Raw genomic sequence first — 27,573 nt, forward strand, 5'->3', positions numbered from 1 at the left:
CTGACATAAGTACACATAGGCAACTCCCACATAACTGCGTAACAACACTAATTATTTTGACTTATTTGTAATTCATACACATTATATTGCAATTGTACTTTAGCATTCTTGCGTGCGAAATTTAGAAATCTAAGGCATGTTGACTTTTATGGCTCCATTTTTCATTGTTTTCAGTTTTTTAATCTCTGGTATAAAATAAAAAGTTCAACCTTGGGCTGTGCCATAATTTATATATTGTAGCTGTCTCACTGTGATCTGATGGATATAACACGTTTTTATTTATGAGAGCTTCCTCTTGACTTGTTTGTGCTGCCTTTAATTTGCTTTTAAATATGGAGGAAAAAAATGTGTGGAACATTCATAAGACATTTAAAGACTGTGGCTGTTCGTGAAGTAATGGATGTCTGTTGGCGTTAATGTCACAATGAATGAAGACAAATGGAGATAAAAGTCAGGATTGTTTATTGAAAAGGTGACAGTTTCAAAGATCAATTGTCAGACTTAGTCCACATTACATAAAATAGGCACATAGTGCATTTCTAATGTTATTCCCGTAGTTGGCCTGACGGAATTTCTCTCGCACAACCACACCACTGCCGGCTTCGTCCATGTCAGTTTCCTCTTCTTCCCATTCCTCATTGTTAACTTCACAGAAGTTGTGTAAAACACAACATGCTGCGATGATGTGGCTGACCAGGGAAATATGCGCGTCACATCTTTTGAGGAGGCATCTCCATCTGCTCTTCAGGCGGCAGAATGCCATCTGGACGGGCATTCTGGCCTGACTGAGTCGGTAGTTGAACATGGTTTGAGCCTGTGTGGCACCGCCGCCCTCTGGAAACGGCTTCATCAGCCAAGGCAGCAGTGGGTAAGCGGCGTCGCCGAGAAGAAGTGGTGGCACATCCACACCTTCTATTGTCTCGGTCCAGTGTGGAAGCAGTGTACCGTTCTCAGCTCGGTGGCACAACCCCGAATTAGCCAAAACTCTGGCGTCACGCACCGTACCTGGCCAGCCAACGTTGATGTCCCAGAATTTCAGATTGTGGTCCACCACACCCTGCAGCAGGATTGAGTAGAAGCCTTTCTTATTGTAATAACCTTCGGGGTATTCAGCTGGAGCCATGATGCCAATATGGGTCGTACCTATTGCCCCTGCAACCTGAGGGAAGCCCCATTTGTCTCTGAAGCCTTGGATGATCACCCTCAGCTCAGCCTCAGAAGGGGCTTTGATGTAATCAGGTTTCATGACCTGATTAATGTTTGTTACGACCTCTTGCACGATGACGCATGCGGTCGAGATGCCAACACCAAACAGACGGGAGATGGATCTCAGCTCCAAATTGGTCGCCAGCTTCCAGAGACACACTGCCACGCGGAGCTCGACTGGAACAGGGCGTCGTGTTACCTTCCGTTCCAAACTGGGCCGCAGGATGTCACAAAGCTGCATGAAAGTTGTTCTTCTCATTCTGAAGTTCAGCTGCCAGTCTCTGTCGTTCCAGTTGTCACTGACGTGCTGCCACCAACTGCAGGAACGTGGCTGGGCCCACATGGTCCTGTCAACACAACGTGTGTGAATGCGATTAAAACACACAGATGAGACCCAAACACTTTCAAATCACTAATACCTCGAGCCAATCCGGGCTCTGCGTCTGAGCAACATCAGCTCCAGCACCTCCAGGTCCCTCGCCCTCCGCAGCCGTCTTCTCCGGTACCGCTGCAGTCTTCGCATGTACAGAGCAACATACTGGTTAACTCGCTCCCTCGACTGCTGCTCAAGCTCGGCAACTTGTTGTGAAAAGTAACTCAGGTTTGAATACCAACATGAAATCAGTAACCCCAACACCGCACGAACTTGCTGCTGCTCCATTGTCAGTGTCGTGAATGTAAACAAGCCCGCGGAAGTGTGAAGGGGACGGACAACTTCCGCTTTCGGTCCAGACCAATCAATGAGCCGGGTTTCTTCTTCGTTATGCTCCCCGGTCCTCCTCGCATGTTAGTGTTCGTTTAGGGCGCTTGCGCCCTCAAATGGGCAGCTGTTGTAATTGAGTGACGTTCTCGAGGCTGTTCTGCTCTAAAAAAAAAAATGCAGCGTGAAAGATTAGGTCCTTTGTATCAGTCCCGTCTCTCCCAAATACTTAAATATTTCCACTCCCACTATTTTGCTTCTTCTGTGGGTTTTTTTTCTTTAAAATATAGTGGGGAAACTTTATTGTCAAAGCACATTGTCACGAGGAAAAATTGCATTCAGTGAACAATATCAATTATACATGGATGGCGTGATATCGAAATATAGAGAAAAGTAGCAAGAAAGGGAAAAAGCTACAAGATGCTACAAGATTTGAGTTTACAGAATAGAATATACTAGAACAGGGGTGGCCAACCCTGGTCCTCGAGAGCCGCAGTCCTGCATGTTTTAGATGTTTCCCTGCTCAAACACACCCGTTGTCATGATGAAGCTCTGCAGAAAGCTTGACAAGGAGCCACTAATTGCTGTCAGCTGTATTGATGTGAGGAGGCATCTAAAACGTGCAGGACTGCGGCTCTCGAGGACCAGGGTTGGCCACCCCTGTACTAGAATAGAATAGAATAGAATAGAATAGAATAGAATAGAATAAAATAGAATAGAACGGAGTTGTTGATCCAAGAAGTCATCACAGTTCTAAAAAGATGCAAGTGAACAAATCCCAGTTCTGATGATATTTTAAAAGATCCAATGAACGTGTCACAGTTACATTCGAATTGTTAAAGGCACAAGTGAACTCATCACAGTTCTAAAGATATAAAACATGCAAGTGAAAGTGTCATAGTTCTATTAGAATTTTAAAAGGTGTAAGTGAACACATCTCAGGTCTAATAGTATCTTAAAACATGCAGGGGAATGGGAATGCATCACAATTCTAATGGTATAAAAGTTGCCAGTGAAAACATCACACTCTTTATAATCATTTCAGAAACAGCTATTTTCTTCCTGTGCACCTTGTCGGGTTTACAGGCTTTGCTTAAGGGCAATTGGCGGTTTGTGAGGACAAAGCAGTGGCTTCCTGCTCACTGAAATCGTTACGGATTTGAAACACCAACTCCCCTCTTGATTTATCTCAGTTTGCCGTCAGTTCAAAATCCTCTGTCTGCCTGAACAGGCCTTGGAGGACTTTCTCAGGTGAAGTGAAGAAGTTTTTGTGTCTCTCCAGGTCCAGAGAGTTGATGATACGAGTCACCAGCGCTTGCTGTATGGCCGGAGACTCACAGGCGTGATGCTGCACATTGTGGCTCATGTTTCTCAGAGGTTCAATGACCAACTGGCCCAGCAAGCTGTCCTCTTCCTCCTCCCTGTGTACAGTGGAAGAGTCGAGTGTGTTGTTGGGTTTATCATCTACAGAGAGTCTGTTTGTCACATTGAGTTCAAAGTCTGCATTAGATACACGAGCTTTACAACATTTACCAATGCCAGCAGTTACACTGAGTGCACGAGATGCATTGAGTTTATCACTGAGGCTGATATTAAAGGGGAGACTGCTGGAGTTGGTCATGTTGGTTATGTTGGACGTGTCTGTTTGTATTGGTCTGCTGGCGACTCTGCTTCTTGTCCTGTCTGGTCCCAGAGCTGCAGTTTCCCGGATGTTTCTGCGTAGGTAGGCTGTGTATCCCTGAATTAGGTGGTTGAAGCCCGTCTTATAAGAAACACGCAGCGACCGGACAGATCCTGGCGGAACAGAGTTCAGACGAACCTGTTGGCAGAAAAACAAAGATGCTCTGTGAGATATGAGTGAGGAGATGAAGCAAGTCAAGTTTGACATTCTCCTCGAGATCAGAGTGGTTCTCTGAGTGTGGCTGTGGGCCGCCCCTACTGGGCTGCAGCAGCAGAGGAAATCTTGGGATCAGAGGAATTCATCCAACAGGCATGCGTCACATTTTGGGACAGATTTATGCGACTGATCACACATTTATGATCATTTCGGGATTTCAGTGAATTTGAGCAATGTGTCATTCCAAACCTGATGGATCCTCATGTGCAGATGAAACGCAGCCCCGGTCAGCCACTGCTGCATGGACACCGTACTCATCCTCTTCTTCATGGTCATCCTCTCAAAGTGGTCGACCAGCTCCAGCTTCAGCCAGTTGTCGTACAGCTCTGTCGTCTCAGCCATCTTCTCTTCATCATTGGTGATGCCTGGAACGAGTTGGAGGTAGTCCTGGATCATCAAGCCGATTCTCGAAGAGGCGCTGATGCCAAAAATCCTCTTGGTTTTGTTTGTGTGACTTGAGAGATTGTCCTCAGCCGGGGCTTGGACCTCGGAGGAGAAAAAAAAAAAATCATCATTACTTTTTCACACAAAAGACAGATGAATGAGCTTCTGCAGCACTGTCGGTCTCAGAAATCCCTCAGTAAATATCAGATCAAACACAGCACCTTTACCTGGTGGGCAACCTGATCCAAAAGCAACGACAACGCCAAAGCCACAATGCCCACGCCGCCACCGGCGACCCTACGGCCCCCGACTATGGAGGTCAGGTTCAGGTTGAATGCTGCCTGATGTTCTGTGCTCATGCTCCGCTGTGCGTAGGCGAACTGGTGCTGCAGAGCTGCTGACGAGTCCAGGGACAGGAAGGTGGTGAGGACGGGATCCAAGGAGACATCGGGGATGACGCCGGCGTCTCGAGCCACGGAGAAGAGCTCGTGGACCGTGGCCGGCGAAGGGAGACACAAAGTGCGCCCCATCAGGATCATCGCTGCATTCGTCTGTCTCGACAGCGTGTGCTGAGTCTCATCTGAGGCAACCCTCCGTGTGTTTACTGACGTTATCAACACGACCAGTCCAGGAAAGACCTCGCAGACCTAAATATAAACCCATGGCCCGTTTGCTTGAATGAAGCAAAGTTTGTACGTGGAGCCGCTAAGCTTGTAACTCAGGGATGTAATAGTTATTCTGCAGCTTGAGCACAGTTCTGGTGCTCTTGTGGCATCAACGCAAATCCATTTTTGGAGGCTTAAATAGGAATAATCTTCACTTCTCTCTCTAGTTTTGAGTCTGATCTTTGTGTTAATAAGTAGTTACTTAATATCAATAAACCCAAAAGTCTAAGATTTAGTTGGGTTCCAGGACCTTAATGCATATATATAACTTCATGCAGTGACTCTTCCACTATGAAAATCTTTGACAGCACATCATGGATAAATAAATAAACATCAAATAAAATGTTTTTCTTCATTGCAATTTTTCTTTTTTATTCTTATTCAAGCTGGAAAACTTTCTGTCAAAGATCTAAAATTCAGGACTTATTTGGAGTCTGGGACAGCAGCATGGACTACTGGAAAAATAAATATTAGAGAAGTGTTCTTTAGCGTGATTTATCAACATGTGTAGATGATCCAGATAAGTAAAGATTGCCATTTTGACAGAATATTGAAGGTTGTCCTTAATGTCAATAAAGATAAAACACAGGTGGCCCTTCGGTAAACTCCACCATCAGGAGCAGAAGCTCAAGTAAGAGTTGAGGAAATGTACTATTGTTCAACAAAAATGTTAAACTTTAGAATGGCCCAATAAATCAAATGTTTTGTAACAAGGGTGGTTTTCATTCATATCTTATTTGATGAGGTTGAGTGTTTGTTGAGTGAATCTGGAAGACATTTGTTGAAGTGATGGATAGTCAAGAGATGGATCACAGGCTTAAATTCCTCTCTCTAACCAAACTTTGAGAAAGAAAAGATTGATTTCTGAGTTGGCTTGACATACAGTTCCACAGTGGAGTGTTATGGGGGCTAGAATTGTGTTTATAGAAAACTTTCAGCTATTGTAATTACTTAGATCATTTGATGGGGAGATTATTCAGGTCATAGTCATTCATAGAAAATTGATACATCCTACACATTTTAAAACATGACTTGGGATATTAAACTACATACTGTCTTAACGAAAATATCAATAATGTATTTCAATGGCGTGATTATCCCTACTTTAGTCATTTAAGTGCCTCACGTCATCGTGAAACCTCGTATTCGTTCTGCCTTCTCCGTCAGTCATGTGATCACGGTGCCGTCCAAGTGACGTCATCACACGATCCTTTTAAATTTACATCTTGTTGCCGAAGTCAGTTGACTAAAATGGAGGTATATTCATCCGAAAGCTATCTCCCGTGTGTTTTATCGTTTTGATGGAAATTGAATGCATTAAAAAATATCCGTGAAACGTTTGTTTATTTTCCGCATTCATGAGACTTCCGGGTTCACGTGTTTACGTCACTGTGCAGTCCTTGAATGAGTAGAAAGAAGAGGAGGAGGAGGAGGTTTGTGTCTGTTTCTGCTCGCTGAAAACACAATAGGTGAGTACCGTAGCAGCTCTGTAGCTTCAGGACACGTTCATAAAGTTAAACGTAAGTCATCTGGAGGTGCGATTGTATTTATTGTCCGCTGCGATTCATTTTAGCAGCTGGCGACAGCTGTGCTGCATTGGTCCTGCTGCACGAGCTGGAGATAAATGACAGCAAAGCCTGAATGAATCATGATTCTCAGATATGATTGTGGTGTGAGGGTATATACACGCACACTGATCAGGTCGACCCTCTGCACGCTTTCACACGGTTACAGTCACGTCAGTGACGTGTTATGGCCTCTGCAGCCACCAGATCTTCACCCAGGGAAGATTTCACCGTGCCACATTAAGTTGGTAAATATTTGATCTGACTGGGTTATCTGGAGCATTGGAGACTCATCTGGAGAAACTGGAGCCGATCTGATGACTTAAAGCGCGATAGCACTGTAATAACAATGTTATCTGCACGAGTAGCTGCACATCTGAGTCAATAAGAGCCCAATGTTTTTAAATAAACCCATATAAAGTTCATCGGATTATAGATATTGTTGTTGCTAGTAAAATTACGGATGTTTCTGTATCTGGTTATCCCCATTATATAGATTTTTTTTTTTTAAATTAAGAATACATTAGTTGTACTAGTTGCAAACCTCCGGCATGGCTGTCTTGAAACAGCCCTGATTGTAAGCTTCAGTACATAGAAAATTCTTGAGTCTGGCCTTAAAAGTAGAAACTGTGCCAGCCTCTCTAACTGAAACTGGGATCTGGTTCCACATGAGAGGAACTTGAAGGCTAAAAGCTCCGCCTCCATTCTACTTTTAGAAAACCTGGGAACCTCCAGTAAGCCAGCACTCTGAGAACCAAGTGTTCTTCTTGGGAGATATAGGACTAATAGTTATGATGGGGTCTGGTTGTTAAGTCTTAAGTGTTAAGTCTGCTTTAGAAGTTAGAAGGACATTTTTTTCCAATTCTATTCTAGATTTAACAGGGAGCCAATGAAGAGAGGTTTGTATTGGAGTGATGTGATCTCTTATGCTGGTCCTTGTCAGGACTCTCGCTGCAGCATTTTGAATAAATGAAGACTTTTTAAGCAGTTATTTGGACACTCTGATAATAGGGAGTTACAATAGTCTACTCTCAAGGTAACAAATGCATGGATTAGTGTTTCGGCATCACTCTGAGTCCGCATGTTTCTAATTTGTGAAATATTGCGTAGGTGAAAAAAGGCAAACCTGCAGATTTGTTTAATGTGTGAGTTAAAGGATAAATCCTGGTCAAAATAACTCCCAGGTTCCTCACAGTGGTACGGGAGGTTAAAGTAAAACCATCCAGTGTGACTATATCTTAATAATTAATAATAATTATTTGTCTCTCAGATATTGTGGTCGAAATGTAATAATTTCAGTTTTATCTGAGTTCTGAAACAGGAAATTTCGGCTCATCCAATCCTTTATATCTTCAAGACAAGCTTCTAGTTTAGAAAGTTGGTTATTATCGTCAGGTTTCATAGATAAATAGATTTGTGTATCATTTGCATAACAATCAAAGTTAATGTAGTGGTTTAAAAAAAAATATATATATTCCCCACCGGAAGCATGTATAAAGTGAAAAATATAGGACCTAAGACAGAACCCTGTGGAACTCCATGTTTAACTTTGGTCTGGAATGAAGGGTCATCGTGAACGTGGACGAAGTGGAACCTGTCTGATAAATATGATCGGAACCATTTTAGTGCTGCAGGATTGTTCTTGTTTCCTTCTGTTAAGGAGGAATAGGAGGCGTTTCATGTTTTGCGAAGGGATTTTTTTTTTTTTATAGATTAACAAACTATCTCTCCAGGCTGTCCGAAATACTTCCAACCGAGTTAAGTACCATTTCTTCCCTAATTTTTGTGCCAATTTCTTTAGAGTTCGCAGATTATCATTATACCATGGAGCTATCCTCCTCTGAGTTGTTGCTTTTATCTTCAAGGGTGCAACAGAATCAAATGCGGACCAAAGTAAAGCTGCCGTTCCTTTAACAACCAAGTCAACCTGAGTAGGGCTCAGGGTGCGGCAGCTGTTTACTGCTGGATCCACGGATGGAATAGAAGACAATCAATTCAATTCTATCATTGTCAACATCGACATGAATATTAAAGTCACCCACTATGATGACTTTATCCGAGCTCAGTACTAAAATAGAGAGAAAGTTGACTAAGAAGACTCGAGGTGTAAATGGATGCTACTACTCCTCCTCCTCCTCCTCCTCCTCCTCCTCCTCCTCCTCCTCCTCCTCCTCCTCCTCGCCCAGTTTCTCGGGAGATCTGGTGAAGAACATGAGTGGTGGAAGCTCCTTCATTTAGGCTGAGATATTCATCTCTTTTTAACCATGTTTCAGTTTTTTGTCTTTTTATTTTATTTATTTATTTTCTAATCAGGGAGATCATACTGTTCAGTTTTCATATCAAAATCCAAATCATTCAAGTTTTCCAACATCTATATACATACAAATCATCTATAATCATTCAGTAGTCCAAGACATGTTTCAATTAGTCCCCTTTTCATTTCCATATACTTATTAATCAAGTCTATACATTTCTGGAAGATAAGCAAAGGCAAACAGATGAACAAAACGTGAAACAAACCAGACAAACACAAAAACAGAAACAAAAATCAATAAAACAAAGAACAAAGAGAAAAACTGGCTGTCAGTCTCACTCAGCTATTTATAGGAATATACTCCAAGCATTGTCTGTTTGCTATAAAAACAATGTTTCATAAAAGGGGAAACTAAAGCAACCATGTCTCCGTGGACCAATACTGTATGTACAATATATACAATCCATTTTTCCCAGCAACTCTGAAATTTCTCTGAAGCAACTTCTATCTTTTAATTTCTCCTTCCATATTTTTTGGGACACACTGTGAGACAGAGACAAGACAAGAGAGGGAAATGGGGACGAGGGCCAGGAGTGACAAGTTGCATTATGGGTAACAGGGCAGTCAGGGAATGAAATAACAATCTTTATGCAACAAAGAAATTCTAATTATTCTTTATCACACAATATCAGTTTATTTGAGGCAAACCAGTCGGGATTGGAGTGTTCTTGAGTGTGTGTGTGTGTGTGTGTGTGTGTGTGTGTGTGTGTGTGTGTGTGTGTGTGTGTGTGTGTGTGTGTGTGTGTGTGTGTGTGTGTGTACGCACATCAGCAAACGTACTAACGACACATGAATTTTTCATCGCTGGTCAAGGTTTCGCGCTATGACTCAGCGGCCGGAGCGACGCGGGATACACGTGGACCAGTCGGACCTGCTGTGTAAGAAGGGATGCGGTTACTACGGCAACGCCGCCTGGCAGGGCCTGTGCTCCAAGTGCTGGAGGGAGGAGTACCAGCGGGTGCGGCAGAAACAGATCCAGGACGACTGGGCCTTGGCGGAGAAGTGAGCGGCCGAGACGACGTCGGCACGTCGTTTTCCTCAAACCGGATTTAACCCGACTGGACTTTCTCTCCGCCCAGGCTGCAGAGGGAGGAGGAGGCGGCGTACGCCAGCAGCCACGGACCGCAGACCCAGTCCCAGTCCCACCCCCAGGCCTCGGCACCGCCGCAGCAGCAGCAGCAGCAGCAGCAGCCGGGACACGGCTCCCTGGGACCCTTCTCCAAGTTTGAGGAGAAGAAGACGAATGAGAAGACGAGGAAAGTGACCACCGTGAAGAAGTTCTTCAGCCCGTCGTCACGCACCGCTTCCAAGAAAGGTCTCACATTCAGCCCGAACTAACCCTTTCTGGGAACGTGGACATTTTCTGTGTCTGTTGGCGTTGAGGAGAAACTGCACATTCCTCTAATGGATGCAGAATTAATGAACATCGTCGCATACAGGAGGGTAGATCAGACATTTACAAAAAGAGGCTAATTGAAATAGTGACATTGTTTTCAGCACTGATAAATAAATTAACAATAAGTTCTAAGAAACTTGATTGTAAACAGATGGAAAGTCATTTTTAATTTAAGGTAGTCTTTAAGTTTCAAGGTTCAAACACCTCTCTGTGGCGAGGTAGGTAGAGTGAAAGATTGCAAGTTGTGCCCGGGTTCGATTCCCAGGAGCGTCTTAGGGGCAGTGGTGGCCTCAGGACTCGACAAGCAGACTTGGGATCAGGAGTTTGCAGGTTTGAATCCCACAGGTCAGGACATCAACTGGCCCATAGTTTCACAGTTTACTAATGTCGGACGCCACAATTTCTGCCTCTGCTGGAAAACGTTGCTTGTGAATGTCTTTCGTTGGTAAAGATTCCTCTTCTGGATGAAAACGCTTCGTAAATGTGCTCGTTCGTTGACAGAGAACCAGGAGGGGAGGACGCCGAGTCCATCAACGAGCCGCCGGGCCAGCTTCGACACGGACCAGGTCTCCAGAGACTTCGTGGACTTCCTGAAAACCCTCCAGAAGCCCGGCAGGGAGATCCACAAGCAGTGCAGAGCCTTCATCGTGAACATGTCCAGCAAGAAAGTATGTGAGAATTATGATCATTATTATTAATCCACTTTATCAATGTAACGAGTATATGTTAGAAAGTGGGGATATTTTACATTGAATATATGAGGAATTCTTAAATATCCGACTTTTCTGTGAGGAGTTTGCGCGTCTGAAAAACAAAGCTGGATGTCTATAAATAGCCATTGGAGGTCAGTGGTAACGGGATAGAGATCTATGTACATGCGACCACACAGCCAGTTACTACAAATCTAAATTAAAGCTTAAAGCAAAGTGACCTTGATTGTGACTTTATTGAGAAACCTTCACAGACATGAGATCTTGTGTCCCATCTTTGGTCCAGACACTAAAACCTATGATGAATAGCTAAAACCCTTTCGGATGTCCTCAACCTTTAATCATTTTACATAAAGAACTGTTTTGTGTCTGATCCCAGGTCAGGTCGTCAGTCCGTCACAGGGAAAACAGGGAGACAGACGGTCTTAATCATCAGAAACATTTTTGTACATTTTCTCTAGACTGTCAAACTTGATTGAAATACAAGACTGAGATGATTTTCCCTGAAATATTTATTATGGAAATGGAACAATTCAATACAAACATGGGCTAATGGCAATAAAGTGCTAATTAATTATGCATGTGAACAAAAAAAAACCAAATCTTTCAACCAAAGTCATTGTTCTGCTCCTCACAGCTGCTCTCTTGATATTTTTTTTAAAGAACAGCAGAAAGCAGAAGTCTAAAAATTCCCACAGTGACTCTTGCACATTTATGCAGCATGAGCAAGAAATTATGAGCAAACAGTTCAACACCGAGTAGTAAATACTTATCATGTGGCTGTGATTTCACAGTATCCACCCAAGACATCAGGAAAACATGTGTGAATAGATTAGATTAGAGTGGAATAGAATTAATTTCCAGTGTTGTGTTCGTCTGCTTCACTCCCACAGTGAGTTTTAACGTTTAGAGTCAGAGGGAACCACACCCTCCAATGGAAAACTCCCTTCCAAATCAAAACTGGGTGACTATAGGCCAAACAAATGCAGAATTTTATCTTTTTTTTTTCAATACAAATGTGTCCCTTGTAATAATACCATCTGTCCACTTATTGTATTTTCATATCCAATTATTTGGTGGAAAAAATTGATAATTTAAGCTTTTAAATAACTGAATTCCAGTTGTTGTTTTGCTTTGAATTAATTTGAAGTGAACTCACACGAATACTCAAAACATTGCAATTTGAAAGCACTTGACGGCCGAACCGGGATCTCGGCCTCACGTTGAGATAAGCGACTTCACGAGTGTTTGCTCTGGCAACATTAAAACGCCAGTCGCCACATTTTGACCCCTGACCTCTGGTTTCAGCAGGACCTGGGTGCCGACGAGCTCTCGGAGTGCGTCCAGGATTTCTACCAGGGCATGTCCGACCGCCTGATGAGCCACTTCAAAGGTCAGTCCAAGCAACATTCTATGGGGTTATATTTGTGCCAAAATTCTGAGCGAGCGATGGGAAAATTTGAGCGCAAAAAAATGTATTGAGCAAGCGCACTAATAACATTTTGAGGAAATATTTAAATTGCGCAAAGACAAACATGAGATTGCGCGCTCAAAAATAATTTCTGCGCTCAGATTCTTCCTCTGCGCGCTCATCCTCTCTCTCTCTCGCTCGCTCAAATCTCTCCACGTCCACGCTCAAGTCCTGCTGTGCGCTCGCTCAAAATGTGCAAAGCCCAAATGTGACAGACACGGTTGTCCACCAATCACAGAAATTTGGGGCGGGCGTTGAACTCTGATTGGTTACTTCGGATTCTGGAAGTGCCTCATAACCAACGAAGAAGAAAAAGAAGAAGAAGAAGGAAAAACAAACTGCGGGGGAAAACATGTTGTAATCCAGGATCATTATCTTTAGTTTTCCTTATTTCTGTTTTCCCTTGCAGTTTGTTTCTCCCTCTTCTTCTTCGTTGGTTATGAGGCACTTCCAGAAACCGAAGTAACCAATCAGAGTTCAACGCCCGCCCCAAATTCCTGTGATTGGTGGACAACCGTGTCTGTCACATTTGGGCTTTGCACATTTTGAGCGAGCGCACAGCAGGACTTGAGCGCGGACGTGGAGAGATTTGAGCGAGCGAGAGAGAGAGAGGTTGAGCGCGAGAGAGAGAGAGGTTGAGCGCGCAGAGGAAGAATCTGAGCGCAGAAATTATTTTTGAGCGCGCAATCTCAAGTTTGTCTTTGCGCAATTTAAATATTTCCTCAAAATGCTATTAGTGCGCTTGCACAATTAATTTTTTTGCGCTCAAATTTTCCCATCGCTCGCTCAGAATTTTGGCACAAATATAACCCCATAACATTCAACCTGGATCAGAGGCCGCGAACGAATCCGAGACGTGACGGGAGCCAGCAGGGGGCAGCAGGGGGCAGCAGGGGGCAGCAGGGGGCAGCAGGGGGCAGCCGGGGGCAGCAGGGGGCAGCAGGGGGCAGCCGGGGGCAGCAGGGGGCAGCAGGGGGCAGCACGGCATGCCAACGAACCACCTTCCTTTCTTCACCAGGGTCTTCAGAGTCTGTGGAGCAGGTGATGGACCAAGTGGAGAAGTACATCATGACTCGTCTGTATAAGAGCGTGTTCTGCCCAGAGACCACTGACGATGAGAAGAAGGACTTGGCCACGCAGAACAGGATACGGTAAACCTCCCTCACTATCCTGAGAGCAGCCGCTTGTCACCCATGGGTGTAGGGTGGCCCTCCCCGCTGAGCGCGCTCCATTCTGTGCTCTGCAGGGCGTTACACTGGGTGACCATCCAGATGCTGTGTGTGTCTTTCGATGAAGAAATCCCCGAAGTGTCCGAGAACGTGGTCAGAGCAATAACAGGTATCGGCTTCCCCCGACTCACAGTCCCAGTGGACCAGAGCTGATTCCACTGTTCTTTCTGCGGAAGGAGGAGTTTAACCATTTGAACCAGGGACCTCGTTGACTATTCAGCGCAATTGGATTTCATTAAGACGACGGTCTAGTTTTGCAATATTACAAGCATAAAAACTTGTCACAATGCTTCTTAATGTTAAAACTTATACTGCATGGAAACCTTTCTCATTTCTCTTTTAAATTGTGCCTCGTTTGCAAGGAAATGCATTTGTAGGATGAGTGAGATAATAGCATATAATTATAATAATAATAATAGTATGAAGGGGATGCAGCAATAACATTTTCCTATCTATCTATCTATCTATCTATCTATCTATCTATCTATCTATCTATCTATATGTTTCGTGCAGCCCACATCCTCAGCTCTTCTGCTCATCCGACAAATGCATATTTGCTATATATGTGACACTTAATAATATGTGACTTGAAATAAACATACTTTTCAATAAAAATAGATTTGGAATAAATTGTTTCTTTACATTCACGAAAAGATAGAATCCACAATATCTTATATAAAAATGGAGAAACACAAGAAGTTCAATTAATTCATGGTTTGAAAATGAAGTTTTTTTTATAACCAAAAAGTTAAAAAGTCAAGACAAGTAATGTTTACACATTTATTACCATGATGCACTATTATTAAATTTTTATTACACTTTTCTTTCATACGTTTTGTATTAATTTGACATAAAACGTGTAGGAGTGGTCAATCCTGGTGGTGAAGTTTTCACTTTCAGCGTGAAATGCACAAAGATTTAGGATTATAGTAAGTTTAGCTAATTCTATTCTCGCTGTTAGATTAATTTGTTTCCAGCAGTCATGTCCATTATAGATAACTGGTAACTTCATAAAAAAAAAGAAAAAAAAAAAAGCCTGTTCTGGTGATTTGTTGATCGTCGCAGCTTTAAAGGGGTCATATTATGCAACGTTTCAACACTTTCAGATGGTCTCGTTGGTCCAAAGACATTATGTTCAAAGATTATTGCCCCAAATCCATCTTTTCCTTGATTCTCCTCCATTTTAATATTGTATCATAGGAGCTACATTCACAATCTGCTGTGTCTGTGTGAGCTGGACTGGCTCCGCCCACACATGCCCTTCTATGGGAAGAGGAGGAAGTACTTCCTCTCGTGGTGCCATGTGCCAGAGCAGAGCTGCCTGATTGTGGGAGGAGTCAAAGGCGGAGGAGCCTACCTTGATTGTGATTGGCTAAACCCCCTGATGACACTATATAGGGTTTGATTTCTGATTGGCTGGTTGGAGCAACACACTTTTTAAAAACTGAAACCAGCCAGGGAGAGAGAGGACACACTTTCTTCTCTTCTGGGGCGTCGGTCCTGGTATGGAGACGCATAATATTGTTGGAAAACCTTTAGAAAGTGAATTTTGTACAATATGACCTCTTTAAAACGTCCATGTCCCTTCAGATATCATCGAGATGGATTCCAAGAGGGTTCCTCAGGACAAACTGGGCTGCATCACACGCTGCAGTAAGCACATCTTCAGCGCCATTGGGATCAACAAGAGCGAGCCGGCCTCCGCCGACGACTTCCTCCCAGCGCTCATCTACATCGTGCTGAAGGCGAACCCGCCGCGGCTGCAGTCCAACATCCAGTACATCACTCGCTTCTGTAACCCCAGCAGGCTGATGACCGGCGAGGACGGATACTACTTCACCAACCTGGTCCGTCCTCCTGTCCTCTCGTGACACAAAGTTATAGTCTTGGAATCAGATTTATCTTATTTGTTGTCATTCCTTTCCTTGTTTTACCTGCTTGTCCTATTCTTAATTGTTAATATGCGACTTAAAAAGAAGTCATTAAAATAAACTGTCATGGGAATCACAGCAGGTATTTACAAATATTTTATGGCAAAGAAGATTTTCGAAAAAAATTTGCATACAATGAGAAATTGTTCAAAGTTAACTGAAGAAATATGTTTTTAATTGTGGCTCATTCAGTCATGAATATAGAATGAGACTTTAAAAATTCAGTTTCTGCTCAAGGTTTCTCCTGATTGGTTCAGTTTTAACCTTTGAAATGAACATTTTCTATCCAATACTGTGAAAACAAATCAAAGCTTAAAGAAATATTAGAAATGATAAATTGAATATGTTTATGATCAGATTTTTTAAATCTTGTACGGTTCTGCATTCATCCTGTATGCTGCTGGCGACCACCGCCCCTAACTCTGTATATTCATTATCAGAACTTTAAAGCAATTAGGAATCTGTTGAATCAGTTATGTTTTCATTTCTTCTTTTAACATTCAGTGCTGTGCTGCGGCCTTCATCGAGAAGTTGGACGCCCAGTCTCTCAACCTCTCCCCGGAAGAATTTGAGCTCTACATGTCGGGCCAGGCCTCGCCGCGCCTCGGCGGCTCGGGGGGCGACTGGTCGGGCGGAGGAGCCGACACCGCCACCACCACCACCACCGCCACCCCCACCCCCACCAACCCCGTCCTGGCCCAGCTCAACCACAACCTGGAGCTGCTGTCGGGCCTCGGCAGCCGGCAGGAGGCGGTGGCGGAGGCCGCCCGGAGCCTGCAGGCCGACCTGCTGTCCTGGACGGAGAGCGTGCAGCGCGAGGTGAACGACATCCTGGAGAAATATCCCCTGGAGGTCGCGCCCTGCACCGTCTCGGCCATCGACGCCAACAACACAGACGATAACAACCTGCCGCTTCCTCTCACGCCCCAGGTGTTTGCCGGGTAGTCGGGGCGACGGGTTCCTTTCTTACACAGTTGAAGGTGCTACGGTAAAGTGTGTTTAGCGTAGTTTATTAATATAGCAAAGCAACGCACAAATCCCCAGCCTGCGTAGTTTAGAGTGCTCGGTCACAACATTTAAAACCCCAACATTTCCTCCGGAATGCACAGAAAGAAAGAAAAAAAACACAGATTCCCCAACGTCACGGCCGACTCGGGCCCCGTTCACGCAGCGCTTCAGGTGAAAGCGCATCGTTTTTTGGGGGGATTTCATTTCAGAAAAGTTGTGGGTTTTCATGGCAACGTTTTGAAAACGATGTTCGTTTACATGAAAACGGTAGAATACGGTGTCAGTAGCGTGCCAGGCCACGAGATGGCGGTGTTGTTTGTTTTTGTTTTGTAGACAGAGATAATGGCGCTGTAGTTTTAACAATGGGAGTCCACCGACACACGTATGGACAGACGATAAAGTTGGATTGGTTGGGTAAAAACGATTTATTGCATTTCCCCCGTTATTTCCCCCGTTAGTGTTTTCAAAGATTTGTGTTTTCAGTGACTCTGAGCACCGACGTCATGTAAACAAAGCACCAAAACGCAGCTCAAGTTTTTCATTTCAACTCCAAAACGTGGCGTTAACGGGGCCTGAACTCATGAACGTAACTGACCTCACAGTCGAACTGACACAGCTTAATAAATGACCCTGAGCAGATGCTGAACGTGCACATTAAAAACTCTGTATTCAGCTTAAATGTCGAAGAAATAATCTCTTGTCAAGCGCACATATTTGTTTAAAAATAAGCAATTTCAAACTTATTTTGTGAAAAAAAAAAGTCTTACTTCTCATGAGCAAATGATAGAAATGCTTTATTAGACAGAATGAAACAGCCTAATAAAAAAAAAAGCAATTATTTTCACAAAGTTAATATTGTTGGTCAGCATAAATCTTAACTTATATATTTATTTTATGATAAATCTATTCACTAAAGTAGAAACTCATTGCATTTCATTTTAGCAGTTAATGTGCCTGAGATAAATTAAAATGAATATACATCAAACACCTTTATTTTATCTGTAACATTTACTATTTTACTCACCATAAACACACCAAGAATCTAATGTTTCAGTGTTTGTGCAAAATATTTTGTATTGAGTTTTATTGTACTTAAGATGGAACCAGTTTTCACAAAAGCTGTGGTGTTCTGCTTCACAGACGATACTAAACTTTGAGTGATTTAGAGTTAGCGGGTCTTTTTTTTTTTTAACTCTTCATCAAATTCACTTAAAGTAACAGTATTTTCTGTTTTAAAAAGTAATTCCAGAGTGCTCAAACATGGATTTCTCTTTTTCTGATGTACTGTATCATGTATCATGGCTGATGTTTTTCTCCGTAGCCTGTTAAAAAATACTACCAATGTTCATTTTGCATTGTTTTATGAAGTTTCAGTGTTTGTAATGAATTTCATGTCACTTTTATTTCGAAGATAAGCAGATTAGCTGAGTGTGGACTGCACATTTAAAAGCCTCCAAATGTTGGAGCTTTGGAAAATAATTTATTTTTATTGTTTCTGTGCCACAAAGTTTTCATTACAGTGTGGAATAAATACATTAGATTAAATGTGTTAATCCGCCATAAGTTTACTTTGCTGCTCCTGTTTGAGCAAAATTTGTCCAAAAAATAATTAAATCAAAAGGTATTAACCAGCGAGAAAAATACTTTTAATGTGTATTGTGATCCAATATTTATCCATAATAATTAGGCAAGATGTAAGAACCATTTTAAATTAAGATAAAAATCAAACAACAAAATAACACAGAATAATAAAATAAATAAAATCCTACTCAGATGGATTAAACTGACATTCATGAAGAAAACTGAACATTACAAAATATTCTTATTGACTGTACTTATTGAAAAAGTGTGTACATGTTTTTCCCCCCCAATTTGAGTGAAATAATAAAGAAAAAACATTAAAATAAAAAAATGGAATCTTGTTTTTATTCAGAGCTGTGATGATTCTACTGGTTGGCGATTCACAAAATAAAAAAAAAAACCTTATTGTTTGGAAGTTAAATATTCAACTTGTTCCAGATTCCCTCATATTTTTACGTTTCTCTTCACGATAAATAGAATTTTTCTATGTGAAATTTACGATCTTTACTATCCGGCACATTGCTCGGCTTGAGCGTCACGTGATCGGCTTTATTCACACTCTTTACTCACGGACAGCAACGGCTTGAACGCGGTCAGACGAGCCTCAAGGCTGACATGTCGAGTCAGCGTGCGGTCCTCAACACAACCATGTGATGATTCTCAGTCGTCATGGAACAGGAAGTGCAATTAAATGGACTGAACGTTGATCAGGTTGACCTCAAACTTGATGCATCAGAGTCCAGCCATCTGCAAAACCGTACGCAGCTCTGCCCTCTGCTTCTGCCCCCACCTCTAATGGCTGCACGGCACTGGTTGGTTTCTCTCTGTGTGTGTGTGTGTGTGTGTGTGTCTTCTCATAAACTAAACTAAAATGCATGTCAGAAATAACATATATACTCAAGAAGCTCCCCCAAAACCTGGAATCCGTCTCTGGTATCCTCACAGTAAATCTGGTTTTCTTTCTCACTTTCCAGCCAGAAGATTTATTTTTGCTCCTTTAAAAGTCATTAAAAAGTGAAGAATGCTTCTGCAGAGCTTCTCGCTGCTGATCAGAGGTTTGTATCTTGGATCTCTCTCTCACGAGCTGCTGGTGTCCGACTCTTCCTTTTTCCACCCCTGCTGTGTTTTCTGCCTCCTGATGTGTGTCAGTGGCTTTCTTTCATTAGCTCTGGTCTTTATGTTGCCTTCTGGTGGCCTCCACACATGAAAAGACAGACCGAAATGAAAAGCTGGACTCCTCCTGCCCTTTCATGTGCCCACAATCCCAGCAAATGGACACACCTGGGCTGTCGGGTTCACCTGCTGCCTCCTGCTTTACTTACTCCTGCTCGCGTTTTCACCTCCAACTCAAACAATTCAAATACCTCCAGCAGCAGAAGCACCACATTTCACTTATATCAACTTTAGAAAATGTCCCCTTGGATTTATGCATTTTCCAAGCCTCTGTCAAACAGATGCTCCATAGTTCATTTAACACGACTCCAGAACATTTGGACTTGCAGGCAAATCACTGTTTCGTGTTTTTCTGTTTGATCAGCAGCAAAACGACTGCAGCCATATTGAAGCGAATAGAAGAGTGAGGAAAGAAAGGATTGTTTTTCTCCTCTGCAGACTCACGGCAGGACAGAGTCCATTGACTTGATCATCTCTTTCTGCTCATTTTCTCTCCCTTTTGTACCAAATGTGGTAATTTTCAAATCCCCCCCCCCCCCCCGAGTCATTAAAATCGGTGTGGATATTGACGAAGCATCACATTTTAGTGAAAAGTCCCTCGTCAAAACCGTTCAACATCATTCTTTCTCTTAAGAGGTGCAATAAGGTGAAGGTAAGGTAAGATAAGGTAATAAAGTTCACAAGCAACTTGTACATTTCTCTGTGTATTCATGCAAAATGTAACAATGGTAGATCAATGACTATTAAAAGCATGAATGAATAGTTGAATATTAAGATGCGTCTCAGTGAAAATTAGGAGAAAATGATGGATATTGTCTCGTTCGCATTCAGACTTTTATCTATTGTCTCTCACCTCTAAGTCAATACAAATGCATCGTGTGTGTAGTAGGTTGTTGAGCAGTTCGCTCTCTGGTTCAAATCCAGACTTTAATATTTGTGGAGGTTTGACTGTTTGGTTCTCCACTTTCCTCTCAGCATCCAAAAATGACCTGAACAGATGTGAAAATGAATGAAATAAAAAAAAAAAAAGATCCAGTCAGAAGTTGATCCTATTAGCCAAGTTAAGCATGACTTATGTAAGATGAGTGACATTTGGTACATTTACTGCTGATTTTATGAGACATAAATTATATATAATGTGTTTTTTTAAGTACGAGCATTTAAGGTTCTGATAAAAAGATAATATTAATCAATAAAGCTGAAGATTACAGCTTAAGATATCTGAATTTAAAAATCTAAACACGTCCAAATTATACATGAGTGCATGTCAGCTCATGATCTGCTGATTACATTTTTGATGGGGGGGGGGGGGGATTTTCCTCACGACTTGTAATTGAAGAGAAGTATCATGATTTACAAAAAACACATGCAGGAAAAATTGGCACTCTGTCTTTAAAGAGGATCGACCAAAATGAGGCAAATTAAATCCTGATTAAACTCCAACACTGACATTTAAAACGCTGGCAGAAAGATGAAGCACCGGTTTTTAAATCATAATCGCTGCACATTCTCCCTGAAGTGAAAACACCCCCCCCCCACCCCACCACACACACACACACACACACACACCCAGACACTCGGTAACTCCAGGACAGAAAACAAGAACATCTCGTCGAGTGCATAATAAGCAACTTACTGTTTATTTATGGTTTGATACTGTTAGGTGACATGTGAGGGGGTTTCTGGAGACTGAAAATAGCGGCGAACTTTCTCCACCAGAGGCCTCCAGTGTGCAAAAGTGACAAAAAGCGGTTTTTAAAGGGCCGTTGTCTGAAGTCAGTCAGCTGCGAGCAGCAAGTCATGGCTTCACGAAGAACCACCGTCAACAAACATTTGGGGAAGAATTTGTCATTGGTTTCAACTAGAGCTTGCATCCATTGAGATGTATGTTTGTCCTTATAACACTATAATCGTACAGTATATACACAATACAAGAGAAAAATAGCTGCAGGTAATGTTTATACATGCTTATATATTTCTGAAAAAAACAAAAAAAAAACCTAAACAAATGAAAGCTTTTTACATACAGTAAGGCAGAGAATATATACAGAACTAACCTAAAAGTAATCGGTATCAAACATCTGTCAAATATTCACACGGCAACAAAACAGAGAATTCAAAACATTTTATAGTATATACAAAAATACGTATGCAAATGCCCCTAGGAATATCTTATTAGAAAAAATAATAGGAATCTCGTCAGGAGGACATCACATTATATCTGAAACATGCACTTGCCGTAGAGGGGTGACAGTTCGGCCACACGTCTACGTGTTTTCTGGTTTGTGTGTGTGTGTGTGTGTGTGTGTGGTGTGTGTGTGTGTGTGTGTGTGTGTGTGTTGGGGGGGTGGGTGGGGGGTGGTGGGGTAACTGTGAATCACTGAGAAAAAAAGCGGTTCTTGGTGCAGGGTTACTTGGTCTACTGTGCTCGTTGGTCCTCGTTGTGCGGCCTCCCTCAGCAGGAGGCCTTACAGTGCAGTCTGGCCCATCTCATACCGACCTGAAGCTCTTCCTCCGTCGCCCTCCGTCGCCCTCCGTCACCCTCCGTCACCTTCCGTTTGCCCTCCGTCGCCACCGCTACACCTTGGACTCGCTCTCTATGTTGGCTATGTCCCCGTTCCTCTCGGCCTGCTGGCCCTTGGCCTCGCTGTCCAGGCTGGTCTTGGTCTCCCGGCCCTCCTGCTCGGACTCCGGCAGCCCCTGCTGGCTCAGCTTGCTGGCCATGGACCAGGTGAGGGGCAGACGGGCGCGGTTGGTCATGTCGGCCAGCTCTTTGGCGCTGCAGGCGGGCGTGTCGGTCTCGTAGATGTCGTGGAAGCTGTTGTAGTCCACCTCGTAGAAGCCGTCCTCCAGCGTCAGGACGGGCGTGAAGCGGTAGCCCCACTTGATCTCGCTGCTGACGTACGAGCTCCTCGCCTGGCACGTCATGCCTGCACACGGGAATCAGAGTTAGGAGGTCTGGGAGTCAAATCTTTGCGTTGTGCAGCCTGTCGGAGCCGTCTTATTGTCGGCAGGCTATTTAGCTGTAATGTTTAGACACTTAATCATGAGACACAGGTTTGTATATGTAGAGGGCAGCGAATTATTTGCTGAAAGCAAAAGATCAACAGAGATGTTGCGCGAGTTGAATCTTTAATCTCGTGAAAACCTCCCACTTCCTGTCACCTATGCCCTCTACATGCACAACCTGTGTGTGATTTACTGCCACCAAGTGTCTAAATGATGGAACTAAATAACCTGCCAACAATAAGCACAAATGGCTCCGACACAGTCCGTGCAAATGACAGCGCTGACAGAAGTGACCACACAGGTGGCGCTCATGTTTCTGCTTATTGGTGAAAAAAAAAAAAAAAAATCCTTTTTGTGTCTTATATTATAATAAGAATTATTATTTATAGGTGGTGAAAAAACACACACTACGTCCAAACTGTGAGACAAGACAAGTGGTGGTGTTAGGAAGTCGGTAGATATTCAGTGACAAAAGCCAGTAATAACAACAGACGGTTTAAGTTAAGATTATTGACACCTTCCTAAACTAATGGCCTTAGTCATTTTTTTTTTTTTTTAAATCTAAAAATGTCAAACAATGTCCTTTTTCTCTTCCACACCAGTTCTTGATGCTGCATTTGTTTAATAAAGCCATGAGAGTTTCTATTCTAAAAGTCTGCATCATGAAAAATGGATCTGTTTCCTTCACACAACATGGTTCAGAAAACATCTTGCTCCTCTGTCTCTTCCTCGCCGAGATCAGCACAATTCTTTACCATAACCACGAGCGTCTTTTAATCCGTTTGCTGCACTTCTTCCTTCCTAACGCCTGTTTGATGGTTATCAGCTCTCTCTCTCTCTGGCTCAGCTGTCTGCGGGAAACCAAAGTCCTCACTGAGCCTCCAGCAGCTGCTTCAAAAACACACCACTCAGCCATTATGGAATTGGTTCATTTTGTCTTACAGGGGCTGATTGGGGAGACAAATGAGCGTATATATACCAGCTCCTGAGGAACACAAGGCATCGCAACACATCCCGTACTTTTCAGGAGAAGTTTTCAGGGAGTGGTTTTCATGTTGCTCCACAATACTTCATGGGTCAGAGGGATGGAAGGCTTTTTTTTCATTATTTGAGATGAAATTATGGCAAAAGTAAACAAGATGGAGGTTAAAAATATCTGTAGGTTTCCAAACAAAAGTACAAAGCTCCTGTCCCTCTCTTTGTTGAATCAAACACGGTACGCTGGAAATCAAAAGAAGTCCAAAGGACAATTCTGTCAGGATTTTACTATTTACTTCCAAAATACCCCCAAAAAAGGGACTTTAAAAGCACTTTTTTCTATAATGACCAATAATAATATGAAGCTTTTCTGATACATAAATGCAAAAATAACATCTTCATGTTAATAGCGGGGCCTGAATCCTGTGGTCTGATTTTCCATGTCTGTGTGTGACAATATGAACAAGTATCAACAGTCAGGACTGTTTACACGCGTCTGGATCAGACTTAGTGAAGCTGCAGCTTTTAGGGCCACAAAGGCAGCCACATCAGCGCTGATTTACCACCGTTCACACGGTTATGTGTGTCACAGACTATTTTCTTTTTCAAAAGGTAAAAAAATAAAATAATAAAACGTGTTAGTTTTGATAGCGGCTCCAAATCTAAAGTTAAACGTCTCCGTCTGCACTCAGCCGGCGCCATTAGAGGCCATTCAGTGTTTATGCCTCGACACGTCGGAGCTGTTTCTGTTCATCACAAACCGCCGGCAACACATCCAGGTGGTCTTCCTCCATCATTAGAGGAAAAACTCTGGCCTGAGCTTTGCTTTTCAGGTTGGATCGTAGGAGAAACAATCCCACGGCAGCGGCAGACGACCGAACTCTTCATCACGTCCGGAGAAAAATCATAAATGGTGCTCGCTGGGCTTCGACAGCCGAGCTCTGACCTAATTGCCAGCATCAATGTGTGACGTTGCTCGGTGGATTAAGCCCGGAGACTCAGGCTCCTTATTGGCGGCGGCGCTGCGCCGCGCTCCGTGGTCGTCACACTTTCGTCAGAGGGGATCGAACACCCCAATAAAAAGAGGAGTGCTCTGTGTTGCCTTCGGGACGGGACCGATTTTCCTTGCTCTGTTTACTTGCACTCGTTTTGTGACGACGGGTTGTTTCACATGAGAGTGACGTCAAGTAACGCGCCCACTTATGAGTGGCGGCAAATAAATGCGAGTCCAGACTTGCCAATTAAAGGAGAAGTTGATAGTTTAGACAGAGAGGAGATCGTTCATGCGAGAGTCAGTGTTTAAGTTTCGGTAGCTTCAAGCATGGAAACTGTCTTTATTTGTTTTGTAAAGTGTGTGCTTCTAAAGTAATGCGGGGACACGAAGATCAACATTTCACTCTCAAATATGTCGTTTTCTGCCTGAATTTCTCAGAAACTACAAACTTAGACGGAGACTGAACAACTCAGTTGTGCCTCATTGTCCATCCAACTATCTTCTATACGGTTTTATATCAAATCCAGGATGGAGCCATTCTCTTTCAGCTTTTAATACACTTTTCTCTGTTTGACGCACACTATCGCCGCTTGTCCCTGCACCTGCCGGATCTTCTATAAGCCTGCAGACAAGGCAAGGCAGGTTTACTTGCGTAGTGCTATTCAGTGGGTTTCTCCAAGGAGCCTATGACATCTGCACACGTTTGTACATCCAGGAAATCCAAGAAACAGTAATGAAACACTTTATAATGAGCTAATTCACATGTATACATTGTGTTTCTGAGACTCAAAGTGAATCAAGGAAATGGTGAAAGGTGCCCTCCCCGAGGATATGAAGCACAAGCGTTCGTTTCTCTGTTTGATTTGTGTGTTTTGGTCTTTGAGCAGTACATTTCAGCATTTGAATTAGTAAAAAATAAAAAAAGACTAAATATTAGAGAAACCTCTGGGGGAAGAGTTGTTATCTTGACTTATTGATGCTCTGCTCAGTTTTTGCTGCTCGTATTGAATTACTTTGTTGAAAAACAACCTGAATCATGCTCCTGAGCAGCAAATGTACTTTTCTCAGATGCTTCTCTCTGGGTTTGTCCGGTGATGGGCTGAAGACTTGTTAAGTGTGTATCTTTCCTTCAGCGCTAACAGATCCTCTCCAGCGTCCCGTCACCTTGAACAGGTTAGAAGATGGACGGATGGAAGCGTTTTCAAAATGAATGACGTGATACGATACAGCTCAGGTATTCTCGTGCATAGATTGTGTCCCTGCAGCCACGCTGCCATTAGGATGAGATGTACTGTCACTTTGCAATTGGCGGCGCAAATGTGAACAACTTGCCTGAAAGGCTCGAGCTGTCAGTTCAGTGTCATCTCTCAAACCACCCCGTGAAACCTAAAGCATATTTTAGTCTCTTTTAATCATCATTGTATTGTGTTTTTTAAAAAAAGTTGCTTTAAATTGTATTGCTTGAAGCTGTCTGCCGTTTGCCTGTCAAATCGCTTAGGTCACCTCTGTGAGTACAAGTGACATCGACAAACAGCGTATTGCTGCTGCAGCGCACCGAGTGAGGCGGCTTCTGGTACAATGAAACACGATAATCACGTATTGTCTGAAACGCGTGTGAGGGCTGTGTGGGATGACGGTTTTTGAGTCATCGTGCGACATCAAAACCTCTGGGCAACATCCGCGTTATTGTAACCTCATGATGTCAGCTGACGGCGGACTGAGGCGGCGACTCACCCGTGGCCTCCACCATGCCCTCCAGGATCACCACGATTTCCAGGTCGTCCTTGGCCAGGTGGGCCTGCGAGATCTCCCAGAAGGGGCTGTGCTGGTTTATCTCGTGGCAGATGATGAGCGGCGAGACGAGGAAGAGCCTGTCGTCGCCCGTGCTGTAGCCCACGTTTATGTCCGTCTGGTTGAGGGGGATGAACTCCCCCTCCTTGGTCTGCTTGGACTTGATGAGCTTGGCCCTGATCGAAGCCTCGACGATGTGCGAGTTTCTGAGGTCTCCGACTCTGAACATCAGGCACAGCCGGCCGTCTCTCATGGAGATGACCGCGTTGGTGGAAAACACTAGAGTCTCGGCTCGTTTCTTGGGCTGCGAGATCTTCACGAACATGCAGCCCACCATGAAGGCATTCACAATAGATCCCAGCACCGACTGAATTAAAAGCAGAAGGATCCCCTCGGGGCATTTGTCCGTGATGACCCTGTATCCGTAACCGATGGTGGTCTCCGTCTCGATGGAGAACAGAAAGGCCGACACAAACCCATTGAGGTTATTGACACACGGAGTCCACTGGTTGTCTGCTAAATGGTCCAGGTCGCCCCGCAGGTACGCGATAAGCCACCACATGAAGCCAAAGAAGAGCCATGTCACCGTGTACACCAGCACGAAGATGAAGAGGTTAAACCTCCACTTGAGATCCACCAGCGTGGTGAAGATGTCCGTCAGGTAGCGGTACGTCTCCCGGACGTTCCCGTGGTGGACGTTGCACTTGCCGTCTTTCTGGACGTACCGCTGGATCCTCTTGGCCCGGGCCATTTTCGTCACCTGTTTGGGAAGGTCCTCCCGGGCCTGCTTTGGCAATTTGGGCTTCCTGATGGCTGGGCTCTCCACATCCTGCTCCATGGGGTTTCTCGGTGGATTCAAGCCTGCAAATAAGAACAAACAAGAAAACGATTGAGAGAAAGTAGGGGCTTCAACCTGGCGGGTAACAAAGAGGGTCCTCTTAAAAACGATTGAAAACAGAGAAAGAAATACAGTCGAACCTTTCAGTCTACTTTGTTTATTAAACGCCAAGTATGGAAATATCATGCAAGTCCGCATTCATTTCTGCCTGGAGGGGGGACAAAAAGGCTGCAGGCTACACTTTAAAACAGAATAACTCTCTATGTGGACATAAAATACACATAAACATTAAGTTAATATCAACCATAAAACCCACATCATTAATAGCAGGTTTGCCTTTTGCAATAATCCAGTGGAGCTTAAATGAAGTGGCTCAGGTGTTCTCTCACAATCCCAGGGTTCGCCGATTAATCCCACCCGTCCGTGTGGCGACGTGTCCTTACACGACAGCCATCGCCTCCTCTGGACCGCGAAGGTGTGGAAATGTCTGATAGATCATTTATCCCGAGAATACACTTACTTAACTAAATCAAACAATCAGGAAGGAAAATAGGCCAGAATACTAGATCAGAAAAGATGCATTATCTGCAATCGTGAGGAAACTAATATGTGCAGTCAGGTTTATGTTAAAAAAAACAACAAATTTCAAGTGCACCTTTTCTAATTTCATGGAGCAAGACATAAGCTACATAAAGTGTGATTTTGTGTGTGTGTGTGTGGGATTAATTCACAT

At 43.4% G+C, this 27,573-nt stretch overlaps 4 protein-coding genes across 5 annotated transcripts; 1 reads left to right on the plus strand and 3 right to left on the minus strand.

The window, feature by feature from the left end:
• Positions 1–511: 511 nt before the first annotated feature.
• Positions 512–1,814, minus strand: LOC308139180 (uncharacterized protein; the record flags this gene model as incomplete). The annotated part of the gene is made up of 2 exons (XM_080508525.1): positions 1,626–1,814; positions 512–1,553 (listed from the first exon to the last, which is right to left on the minus strand). The coding sequence occupies exons 1-2, from the start codon at positions 1,727–1,729 to the stop codon at positions 512–514; spliced, it is 1,146 nt and encodes a 381-aa protein (XP_080364651.1). The 5' UTR covers positions 1,730–1,814.
• A 1,281-nt stretch (positions 1,815–3,095) lies between these two features.
• On the minus strand, positions 3,096–4,726 carry LOC308139181 (uncharacterized protein; the record flags this gene model as incomplete). Its single annotated transcript, XM_080508526.1, has 3 exons — positions 3,096–3,725; positions 3,993–4,289; positions 4,415–4,726. 3 exons carry the CDS (start codon positions 4,724–4,726, stop codon positions 3,096–3,098), a joined length of 1,239 nt encoding a protein of 412 aa, XP_080364652.1.
• A 1,528-nt stretch (positions 4,727–6,254) lies between these two features.
• On the plus strand, positions 6,255–18,301 carry LOC308139748 (rab5 GDP/GTP exchange factor-like). Of its 2 annotated transcripts, none has more exons than XM_080509264.1 (9): positions 6,255–6,321; positions 9,545–9,733; positions 9,811–10,046; positions 10,629–10,795; positions 12,146–12,230; positions 13,327–13,459; positions 13,555–13,646; positions 15,128–15,384; positions 15,973–18,301. In XM_080509264.1, exons 2-9 carry the CDS (start codon positions 9,555–9,557, stop codon positions 16,411–16,413), a joined length of 1,590 nt encoding a protein of 529 aa, XP_080365390.1. In that variant the 5' UTR covers positions 6,255–6,321; positions 9,545–9,554; the 3' UTR covers positions 16,414–18,301. The 2 variants fall into 2 exon arrangements, with proteins under 2 accessions (XP_080365390.1, XP_080365391.1); XM_080509265.1 differs by having other exon boundaries at positions 12,149–12,230.
• Positions 18,302–21,807: 3,506 nt separating this feature from the next.
• Positions 21,808–26,855, minus strand: LOC308139913 (G protein-activated inward rectifier potassium channel 2-like; the record flags this gene model as incomplete). The annotated part of the gene is made up of 2 exons (XM_080509510.1): positions 25,946–26,855; positions 21,808–22,160 (listed from the first exon to the last, which is right to left on the minus strand). The coding sequence occupies exons 1-2, from the start codon at positions 26,838–26,840 to the stop codon at positions 21,808–21,810; spliced, it is 1,248 nt and encodes a 415-aa protein (XP_080365636.1). The 5' UTR covers positions 26,841–26,855.
• Between the last annotated feature and the right edge of the window lie 718 nt (positions 26,856–27,573).

This window comes from Blennius ocellaris (genome assembly GCF_963422515.1).
Source record: "Blennius ocellaris genome assembly, chromosome: 14".
NCBI lineage: Eukaryota > Metazoa > Chordata > Actinopteri > Blenniiformes > Blenniidae > Blennius > Blennius ocellaris.

Bases quoted from the DNA above. Each gene is read 5' to 3' on its own strand.
- LOC308139748 (XM_080509264.1), top strand. From the start codon at position 9,555: ATGACTCAGCGGCCGGAGCGACGCGGGATACACGTGGACCAGTCGGAC. The intron at 13,460-13,554 runs GTAAACCTCCCT...TGTGCTCTGCAG, and splicing joins GCCACGCAGAACAGGATACG to GGCGTTACACTGGGTGACCA. The intron at 13,647-15,127 runs GTATCGGCTTCC...ATGTCCCTTCAG, and splicing joins CGTGGTCAGAGCAATAACAG to ATATCATCGAGATGGATTCC.